The sequence below is a fragment of the Myotis davidii genome, unplaced genomic scaffold, assembly GCF_000327345.1.
Source record: "Myotis davidii unplaced genomic scaffold, ASM32734v1 scaffold332, whole genome shotgun sequence".
NCBI classification, from domain to species: Eukaryota; Metazoa; Chordata; class Mammalia; order Chiroptera; family Vespertilionidae; genus Myotis; species Myotis davidii.
Genome location: NW_006285779.1, coordinates 7,278,453 through 7,289,814, shown reverse-complemented (window position 1 = coordinate 7,289,814; position 11,362 = coordinate 7,278,453). Strand labels below are relative to the sequence as shown.

General features: G+C 44.7%; 1 protein-coding gene across 1 annotated transcript in view; it reads right to left on the bottom strand.

Moving 5' to 3' along the window:
* The window catches only part of TLL2 (tolloid like 2), a gene marked incomplete at its 5' end in the record, with an annotated part of 98,800 nt that overhangs the window by 40,601 nt on the left and 46,837 nt on the right, over window positions 1-11,362 (bottom strand). Inside the window, 4 exons of the mRNA XM_006756677.2 lie at window positions 1,927-2,032; window positions 2,991-3,169; window positions 7,625-7,742; window positions 10,606-10,761. Coding sequence (XP_006756740.1) covers window positions 1,927-2,032; window positions 2,991-3,169; window positions 7,625-7,742; window positions 10,606-10,761 — 559 coding nt within the window. The remainder of the gene's footprint in view (window positions 1-1,926; window positions 2,033-2,990; window positions 3,170-7,624; window positions 7,743-10,605; window positions 10,762-11,362) is intronic.

Here is an 11,362-nt window from a genome sequence, read left to right as displayed (position 1 = left end):
AGGAATAGCATTTGCCTCCCAGACGAGTAAATGTTCTATGGACCATTTTCTGCTCTTTTACAGGGGACATGTGAGCAGAAGTAATGACAGGGAGTTAAGGAGTGGGAAACTTTTGACAAAAAGTGGGCAGGAAAGTCCACCAGTAAGGATGCCATTGATAGCCCTAGCTGGTTTGGCTCAGTGGATAGAGCGTCAGCCTGTGGACTGAAGGGTCCCAGGTTCGATTCTGGTCAAGGGCACATGCCTGGGTTGTGAGCTCGATCCCCAGTAGGAGGCATGCAGGAGGCAACCAATCAATGATTCTCTCTCATCATTGATGTTTCTATCTCTTTCTCGCTTTCCCTTCCTCCCTGAAATCAATAAAAAAAAAAAGATTTAAAAAAAAAGGATGCCATTGATAAACATCCCACTGAACAAAGGAGCTTTCTGAAGATCCATGCAGAAAACTGCAGGCAGGGCAAGGCAGGCATCTACTTGATGTGAAATAGATTTGCCAGAACTACTGTGAACGCTGGGGCAGAGGTGAGAAGGCAGTTGTGGCTGACTGTTAAAATAATGAATTATGCCTCCCGATAGCCACCTCCCTCTGCAATGTGAAGTCGCCACTCCCCATTTTTAGAGGTAGTATCTATGTTTCCATCACTTGAATCTGGGCCGGCTCTGTCACTTGCTCCGGCCAATAAAATGTGACAGAAGTGATGCCATGCGAGTTCTGCCAGCTTGTCCTTCAGGAACTCTGAGGTCCCATGGAGTGGAAAGGCCAGTAGCCTCTCGGAGGATCAGAGATCAGAGTGAAGGATGCTTGGGTGTTGGGCCCTGAGTGGCCAGCAGGTTTGGGAAATGGAGCAGGGACCAGTTGGGCCACTTCACATCAGCCCCAGGGGCTGCAGGCTGCCAAGTGGAGACAAAGCACTGATTTCATGAGGGAACCAGTGTCAAGTTGGTCCACGTGAAAAGCTGGTCACTTGGGTCTTGGTTCTGCAGCTGTCATAACTCTTTGTATTGCTTTATAATTTATCTATTATCTATGATTACATATTTATCCTCGTACAGATGGGTGAAGGACGGACAGATGTGGCCTCATTCATTGCCATATGGAAATCTGAGGCTTCCTCCGCCTGGTTTGGAAACTGAGGTTTTGAGGGACCTCCTCTGGGGGCAGGGAGTGCTTCTATATACACAATAGTGGGATGGCCTGGACGCCAGGGCAGTATTGAAAATATTTAGCACCTGGTTCAGCACAAAACTAACTCATCAAAACAGATCCTGCCAACGCTGCCCATAAATAATGGGTCCGGCTGTACTTGGGGATCTCAGCTACCATCGCGTGTGACCACCAGCCAGGAGACCTGGATCTTTGTTCTCACGCCAACCCCAGCGACCTGCGTGCCCTCGAGCTGGCTGGAGCCTCACCTTCTTCACCTCTGAAATGAAGCCATGGGTTAGCCCCTCCCAGCTCTGACCCCATCTAGCTGCCAGTAGACCTAGCCTCCTCGAGGAGAACCGGGAAACGCCTCCGTGCCTACTTCAAGGTCAGGCTTTAGAACAGCGGTCGCCAACCTTTCGGACCTCACGGACCACCGGTTGGTGGCTGCTGCTTTAGACGACCCCCCGACCCACTGCAAATGTGACACAGAGCCTCTCGGTTATTAGGGCAGCCAGCCTCTCGATCATGTCCCTTTTCCAGTTTGCTGCTTGTGACACCAGGCATGATGGAACACCCACTTCACAATGGGATTCAGTCTTATTAGCAGGAGCCTGATTAGATTGTATTTCACTGCAGCCCAGAGGCCACTGTATTTCAAGGACAGACACACCAACCGTGCGAGGAGCATGCGGAGACCCGCTCTCTGCAGACCTCCAGGAATCCGACCCAAGCCTGCGGCAGGCACAGTAAAACAGACGAGGCGAAGCATAGGTTCCGACCTTGAGAAGGTGTTCCGGGCGTAGTGCATGATGCTGTCAAAGTCGTACGTCTCTCCGAGAGAGCTCACTTCCCCAGCTTCCATTTTTAAGAAATTATACTCCTGACCTGTGACACAACACTCTGTTAAGGCCTTTGAAAAGCAAGGCAGGCACCTGAAAGGAGGCAGAGGGGGGAAGGGGGGCCCATAGCAACTTCCCAAAGCTCTGTCAGCCCGAGCAGTCAAATAACCATCTTGGTGGTGGTTCTTGTAGCTGCTTTTAAGATTGGAAATATGAAACCTAGAGTAAGCCCTACATCCTCCCAACCCCACTACCCAACACCTCTCCCCAAATGCCACTCCAAACTCTTACACTATTTGCAGACAGGTTAGTTATCAACCTGATTGGGGTGGGAGGGAGAACTCTGCTCTTGCTACCGAAGGAACCAAAGACAACAAGTCAGAGTTCAGTGCAATCCCAAACAGCTCACGATTCAGACTCTCGAAAACATTTTTCAAGCAATCATATTCTTCAACCAGATACTTTCACGGCTAATGTGAATGAACTTCTATATAAAGTTATTTAACACGAGAAGGTATTTTTTCAAATCTAGACACTTTATCTGCCTTGGGGCAGAATGTTTCTGGGCAGAAATATTATTTTTATTTGTACTCATGTCCCAATTGTATTTCAGTTTCAAAAGGATGGGTTGCCTAAGTCAGCAAAAATGACTCTTATAAAAGCAACCAGAACTCTTTTTTTGGCTTAGCTTTGATTCAGCAACAGTGTTGTGGTCGGTTCTGTTCCTTTTAGGAAACGGAATTAGATTTCATTGACATTTACAACATGGAAAGTCATTTTGCTTCTGCTCTAACCTACAAGCTATAATAGGTGACCTCCCAGGAAAGGCTACACAGGGACAGTGACAGGCTGGTGGCAAAAGCCTGCATAGTGGAGTCCCTGCCTTCGTATTTAGAAATGAGCTCTGGTCAGCTCCCAGCAAACCCTCTCTCCTTCACTCCTGCCTGACCCCAGGGATGCTACCTTCTGGCCTGTAACTCCCAGACTCCACACAGGCGCCTTACCTGGCTGGATGTTTTCTCTGATGATGGTGACATGCTGGTCCCTGTCTGGCCGGGTGTGTTCATGCCAGAACCCAACCACATGGCCCAGCTCGTGAGCCACAATGCCAAACTTGTCACAGTTTTTCCCAATGGATATGGCTTGTGGTCCTCCTCCTCGGCGCCCAACATAGGAGCAACAGCTGGACAGTGCAGAAAGACCCAAATCAGCAGGTCAGGGAACAGCAAGGGTGTAATGTGTGCGTGTGCGGTGTCTAAAAGAAACACAATGTCAGAGCTGAACGTTCTCTCATTGTGCAACTTTCCTCGCAATACAGAAATAACCTCCAAAAGTTCTTGACCTTTCTGGTGCTCATGGATCCTCTTGAAAATTCATGGGCTCTCTCCCTGGAATAAAGCACATACCCTCCCCCAACCTTCCACTCTGAGTCTTGGCTGGACCATCACTGATAATGAGGAAAAGAGATGGGAAAGGAGGCAGCTGCATTTCTGTAAAGATGCATCTTGGTACTGTTATCAGAAGAGCCTTAGGGATGACTCTCCTGGTCACAATTATTTTTTCAAGTAATATTTATCATTATTCCTAACATAGAAAGGTATAAAACAAAAAATTACAATAGCCATTACCTCACCATGCAGATTATACATATACTAGAGGCCTGGTGCACGGATTCATGTACTGGTGGGGTCCCTCGGCCTGGCCTGCAGGGATCAGGCTGAAACCGGCTCTCCGACATCCCCTGAGGAGTCCCAGATTGCGAGAGGGTGCAAGGCAGGCAGAGTGACCCCACCGGTGCACGATCAGGGCTGGGGAGGGACAGAGGGAATTTATATATATATATATATATAGTCAAAGATCTATTCTTGATATATATTCCTATGCTACGTTGGCTAATTTTTAAAAACAAAACCCCTTATCCTAGCTGGTGTGGCTCAGTGGATAGAACATCAGTCTGCGGACTGAGAGGTCTCGGGTTCGATTCCAGTCAAGGACACATGCCCGGGTTGTGGGCTTGATCCCCAGTGGGGGTTGTGCAGGAAGCAGCCGATCAGTGATTCTCTCTCATCACTGATATTTCTCTCTTTCCTTCTCCCTTCCTCTCTGAAATCATTAAAAAATATTTAAAAAAAAACAAGAACAAAAAATGCATGTTGAATTGTGCAGATCATGCTTCTTTAGCATCTACTGAGATATGAATATGGCTTCTTTCCTTTGCCCTATCAATATGGTGAATCATGAAAACAGGTTTCCTAATGCTGAACTAGCCTTGCATTCCTTAGATACACCTTCTTGGCAGCCCACTCTTCTATGGTCATACTGCTGTATACTTTGTGCTCACATTTTAGTTAGGATTTGGCATGGCCATTTTTGTCAGAGTCTATAATTTTCTCTTTTTGGGTACTATCTTTGTCACAATGCTTTGATAGTTCCTTAAAAGTAATTTGGAAAGAACTGTTCTTCTTTTTCTATGCTCCAAAAAGCTTAAATAGTACCAGAATAATCTGTTTCTTGAAGGTTTCAAAGAATTCATCTGTAAAATTCTACATTTGGTGCTTTGAGGGAGTGTTTTCCCTCAATTTTTCAATTTCTTTCTAACTTACTCTTTGAGAGAGAGAGAGAGAGAGAGAGAGAGAAGATTTGTTGTTCTAATTATTTACACACTCATGGTTGATTCCTGTATGTGCCCTGATTGAGGATTGAACCTGCAACCGTGGCATATGGGGATGATGCTCTAACCAATTGAATTACTCAACCAGAATTAGCCACATCTCTTTAATGTTGAACTAGGGCCAGTGATCGGCAAACTCATTAGTCAACAGAGCCAAATATCAATAGTACAACGATTGAAATTTCTTTTGAGAGCCAAATTTTTTTAATCTTAAACTATATAGGTAGGTACATTGTTATTAACGTAATTAGGGTACTCCTAAGGCTTAGGAAGAGCCACACTCAAGGGGCCAAAGAGCTGCATGTGGCTTGCAAGCCACAGTTTGCCGACCACTCATTATCTAGACATCTTGTAATTTTAATCCTGATTTCTTTATGATTTAAAAGTTGGGTGGGGGGGGGGGGGGATCTTTCATTTACCAGGTAAAGCAGGAGAGTTTATTTTATTTTTTGTTATTATGTTACTATTTCCAGTACCATTGCTTTGCAATCTTATCTAATAATACACAAACATGGTAATTGACCATACCTTCGCTACGCTTCCCATTGGCTAATCAGGGCAATATCAAACTAACTGCCAACAAAGATGGCAGTTAACCGCCAACAAAGATGGTGGTTAATTTGTATATGTAGGCGCAATGCTGGGAGGCGAAAGGGGAAGGACGGAAGAAGCCGCCTGCAGCTGATGGTGATCAGAAACCCAGGCAGTAGGCAAGAGCCGCCTTTGCCCTGCCCCCCAGCCCGTGATCAGAGAACCAGGGCCGCCTTTGCCTGTCCCCTGACCGGTGATCAGAGAAGCCGGGTGGGGCAGGGAAGAGGTGGGGGCCGGCAGCTGCCTCTTCCCTGCCCCTCCCCCCACCCCGGCCGGTGTTCAGAGAAGTACCTGTATTTTTTTTTTCAAAGTACCTGTATTTTTAATAATTTCTTGACATGGTAAAAGAATTTTACATTACAATCCAAAGGTGGTAGGGTGAGGAAAAGGAGCAGCAAAACAATCCAACAAACAAAAGGGGAAACAGAATGCATGGAGGAAGGGATTTGAAGGGTGGGTAGGGGCATTGCCCAACTAAAATGCAATTGGTTTTTTACTGAGAACTATTCATGGGAAGATAGCATCCTGACTCCTTCTCTATACAGCATATTGGGAGTAAAAATGATGCATCCAGGTGGAAATATGATTAGGGGTTGGAAGACAGACAGGGAAAGAAGAAGTCAGAAATAGACACTGAGAGTCACTGGCTGACTGGTTGGCTGCAAATACTGACTCTCCAGTAGTGATAGAATAAAAAAGTGGGGGATATCTCTGGAAGATTCAAGAGATAGGAGGCAACTCTTTTATGGTTTTGACTTGCCCAGCAGATTTCCACATACACACGTGTACATGCCTATGTTTGCATGCACACACATATACACATAACTGACTGCCCTCCCTGGAAGCACAGAAGAAGAAGAAGCCGCCAGAAGAAGAAGCTGTCCACCTCTGGTCCAGGCGCCAGCGCCTGTTTAAAAGCTTACATTTTTAAGCCGGTAAGGTTGGTACTTAAACATATAAATGGAAAACTAGAGTCCTTAAGGTAACAAAGGCTACAAAGGGAGGGGACAGGGACAGGGCATGACATATTGTATCCAGCAATCCATATGGGGACTGAAAACTTTGCAATGATGACAATTAGTGAAGATATGAATCAACTAAAATAGTTGACAGGGACAATTCTTCCATCTTTGAAAATATCTACATCAAGTCTGTTTAAATAGATTTTCATCTGCATAATATAACACATTCTGACAAGACCACCACCACCACCACCAATGTGGTCAGTGTTGTGCTGATAAATGTTTAATAACCGAGGGACCCCCACTCCCAAGCGCACAAATTTTTGTGCACCGGGCTACTAGTTGGAGAATAAATGGGATTTCTTCCTTTTAGAATTCATTGAGCTATTCTTAATGCTTAATAGATGGACAATGTCAACAAAAGCTCAATAGCCACTTTAAAAAAGATGTGTTATCAGGTTATAGAATCTAGTATACCCATAGAAATAACTCCATTAATTACATTTTTCTAGTTCTCTACAAATCTCTACTTGTTTTTTGGTCAACTTGACAGTGATCTATGTGCATTGACAGAAATGAAATAAAGTCCCCTGTTGGCCGTGTTTCTGTCAATCTCCCCTTGAGTTCCCTGGGGCTTATTTTATGACTCTTAATGCTATGCTATTTGGTACATAAAGATTTATGACAGTTATATTCTCACCGGAGCTTGCACCCTTTCTCATTATAAAGTCTCACCTTTTTTTTTTTAACACTTTAAAAACAAAACAAAAAATGCTTTGTCTATAACAAAACTTGTGATCCCAGTTTTCTTTTTGCTAGCATTTGCCTGTATTCTTTCTTTTTTTTATTTTTAAATCTTCCTGGGTCATTTCCTTCAGTAGTTATCTCATATATACAGCATGTAGTTAGGTTTAAGTTTTAATAGCCAATAGGAGAACCTTTTTCTGTCAGTAACTGAGTATATCACACTGACATTTATTGGCATAACGAATAAATGTAGGCATAATCCAGTTATCTTGTTATTTGTTGTGTTTTCCTGAGGAAATCCATAAGCTCATGAAATTACATGCGCAATTTTACACGTATTTACATCCATCAGATTCTCAGTGGGGCCACGGATGCCAAATTGGTTCAGAATCACTTCTCCATATGAAACACCCCCAGTTCCTTCAATTGCTCCCGTGGCAGGACATCCAGGCCCCTTGTCTTTCTGGAGTCTCCATCTGGACCCACCTGCTTTCTCGTTGGACTGTGAGATTATCCAGGGCAAGGGGAGTTTCAGACAAACCCTGGGCTCCTATATATTATAGCTCCTTGGAAATACTCGGTTTTATAGAGAAAATTCAAGACTCGTGAGCCATCAGCTTCGTCTGCCCCTGATTCTACCAAGGTGGCCAAGCTTTCATTTACTCACCCACAGGTTCTGTAACTGAACACAATAAAGCTTTCTTCGTCCGTCCTCTCTACGAAGGTCACACAGGTGTGCTTCTCCCAGTGTCTCATAGCCTGCTTAAAAATGGCCCTCTGGCTTCCTGAAATGACAAGGCAAGTGCCCATCACTTCACTCATGGGTCTTCCCTCAGATGCTTTAACCATTTGAATGCCAACCAATATCTTAGGAACTATGCTAAAATTGCCAAGGCATTTTTGCTGATTTTGCAGCAGTTTAGGGGAAAAAAATTATGAATCGCAAGGAAATGAAGTTACATATTCAAAAACTTAAGGAAACCTTTACTACACTGACATATTTAGCAATATCATCATCACTAATAAAAGCAGACTTAGAACTGGACGCCATTTCGAAGCTTTGATAGCGCTCCCGGCACTTTTGGCAAAAGACAGGAGGAGTGAGATCGCGCTCCCCGGCATTCTAGGGGTTAATGCATGCTGGATGACAACACAGCTTGTGCCAATGATAGAAAAAAAAAACAACAAACTTGTTCGGGTGACTCAGAGTAGAAATGTACTAGGAATCAGGGTTTACCTTGCTAAGAATAAATACAATTTTCCTGAATTACTGAAACATAGAGAGTAGGAGTTTGTGAAATGGAAGAGGGGAAAAATGGATTTTCAAGCTATCTAGGCTTCCCAGCTTTTCCTTTGTGTTGAAAGTACTTTTCTAAACTTACAAAAAATTATCTTACACAGGTTACCCAATTTGGAAACTTTAGGCTTCTGAAGTAGCACAACATTCCACACCCTCATTTTATGTTATAACCATAGGAGGCATTCCCCTGTGCGCTAAAAATTCTATTCGCATGGGCATCCTTGCTACCTTTGCATGGGGTTCCATGTTTTCTGGAGCAACCTTGAAACTACTTTTCTAAAAAGCCTTTAAAAACAAGTGAAGCCGAAACCGGTTTGGCTCAGTGGATAGAGCGTCGGCCTTCGGACTGAAGGGTCCCTGGTTCGATTCCGGTCAAGGGCATGTACCTGGGTTGCGGGCACATCCCCAGTGGGAGATGTGCAGGAGGCAGCTGATCGATGTTTCTCTCTCATCGATGTTTCTAACTCTCTATCTCTCTCCCTTCCTCTCTGTAAAAAATCAATAAAATATATTTTTTAAAAAAAACAAGTGAATTTCATGCTTTCTCTGAACCTGTGTTCAAATTTCCTTGATTAGAAATGTGTTGAGAAATAAAACAGTTAAGTAAGTTGTCTGGGAGTAAGAATAAAGTAGTTGTTAACTCCAGGCTGCTAGTTAGAAATAGGGAATAATTATTGTTTTCAAAATCTATCAATCAGAGATGAAGAAGACTATTTTTATTTTTCTAGAAGCAAAGAGGGGCTATACCAGCCGTGGGCAAACTACAGCCCACGGGCCGGATCTGGCCCGTTCGGCTGTTCTATCCGGCCCGCGGAGCCGAAAGAGTGGAGGGTTCTCTTGCTCTCCCCTCCGCTCCTTCACCAGCAGCAGTGTTAACATGTATTAGTTCACACAAACACTCCATCCATGCTTTTGTTCCGGCCCTCCGGTCCAGTTTAAGAACCCATTGTGGCCCTCGAGTCAAAAAGTTTGCCCACCCCTGGGACAAATAGTTTGGTAAGTACAGAGGTTGGTGGATCTGAATTCTGTTGCAAAGAAACCCAGCCAACCAACCAACAGCAGGCCCCCAGTCTAAAAGACATGGGTGTGGTGTCCTATTGTTGTCCCTAGAAACATGCATATAGAACAAAGAGTTTCTTAGCTGTCCTTTTTTTTTACACATCTTTATACTTTGGGTTCAAATTGTTCATAGCTCAATTACTCACAGAAATAGCAATCCCACTAATTACAGGATAATAGAAATTTCTGTGTAAAGGAAGTTCTCTATATAAAATTAGTTTATTTTGATGAAGGTTACATAAATCCTTGATCAGAAAAGCACACCAGGTCTGAAAGAACGCAGTTAAGATACCAAATATTAGAAAGACTATATAAAGCAGGTGCTGGGAGAGAGTCTCTGGTTGGGGAGTCAAAGAAGGCCTTTGTGGACATGTCATTGATCAGAGACTCCAATGATCAGAAGAAGCCCGCCAGGAGAAAGTGGGGGAAACAACACTCCAGGCAGACAGAGGGACAAGTGCAAGTGTGCTAAGTTGGCAATGCGGCGGGCATGTTCCGGAAAAGAAAGACAACTGGTGAGGCTAGTACACAGCAACTAAGGAAAGAGGAGGAGAGAAGGTAAAACACTAGCTGGGAGAGGGGCAAGGGCTGCCAGGAGGTCATGGTCAGGACTTTCTGTTGCATCAGTGGTGATGGGAAGCCACTGAATGACTTACACATTTTAAGATAATAATACCAATAACAAATAATTACTAGTTACTACGGGTTCGGCACTATTCTAAGTGCTTTATCTCAATTAACTCATTTAATTCTCAAAACAACCCTATAGAGTGGAGAATATCATCCCATTTACAGAAGAGGGAACTGAGGCAGGAAAGGTTAACTAAGTAACAGGCCCCGGGGCATACAGCTAGTAAGTGCTGCAGCCAGGATTGGACCCAGGTGGACTAACCATGTCTACTGGTCCCTCTAGTTACCGTCTGGAATATATCTGGGGTGGGGGTGGTCCAGGATGCTCAGGCAGAGGACAGGGGAGCCATCATGTGTAGCTGCTCACACTCTTCCTTCTGCCTGCAAACCCTGTCTAGCCTTCAAGACCAGGATCATATGTCACCCCCACATGAAGCCTCAGGGACCAGGGGACCATCTTTGAGGATGTCACCCCAACAGAGACTGCAGTTTCCCTGTGCCTAGTGCACAAAACCCTGTTTGCATGAGGGAGAGTTAGCAGGTAGGACTGCTGTGACCCCACAGCTGCTCAGTCCCACCTTGTCCTTCCTGGGAGGACTATGTCAACCCAGGGAGACGGAACACCAAGCCCCAAAGGAGGCCTCATCTGGGCTACTGACCTGTGAAGTTTCCTCCAATGACGTAGGGGATGACCCCTCCGGGCCATATTCTCTCCGTCCTTGAGGTTGTGGCTCTTCGGACCCGGGAAGAGAAGGTCTCAGCTCTGGCATTCGAGGTCCCAGGGCTCCGCGGAAACATGGCGTTCTCCTCGCCATCTGCAAGACAGTCACACTGCCTTTTACTTTGCTTTTAATTCGTCCTGTGCATTATGGTTAAAATATATTACCCATGAAGCCACCAAATGTGTGTACTAAAGGGAGCATTTGATCTGGTCTGGGTTTTGAACCCGTGGACGGTAATTTTCCAGACAGGGCAACAATGAGTGTGGTAAGTGTACCAGACCTGTGACAAGAGTGGGTCTGGCTTGCTGGAGGCCTTGAGTGAGACCATATGGGGCTTGAGGGCAGCCTATGGACCACAGAATTATGTGGGCACAGACCTCTCACAACCCTTTGGGTTGGAGCCAAGTTGGGGGCATGCTCCCTTCTCAAAGCCACCCATATTTGAGGGAACAAACTGAGTCATAATGCTGAAGTTTAGTTTTTTCACTGTATATGACATGGTTCTTATAAATTGAAATTCTTATTGAGATAATTGTAGATTCACATGCAGTTGCAAGAAATAATAGACATTTTGTGTACACTTTACTGTGTTCCCCAATAGAAACATTTTACAAAACTATAGTACAATGACAACTGGATTATGGGCATTAACACAATCAACTGGTCTCTCTCAGGTTTCCCCAGCACCACTATG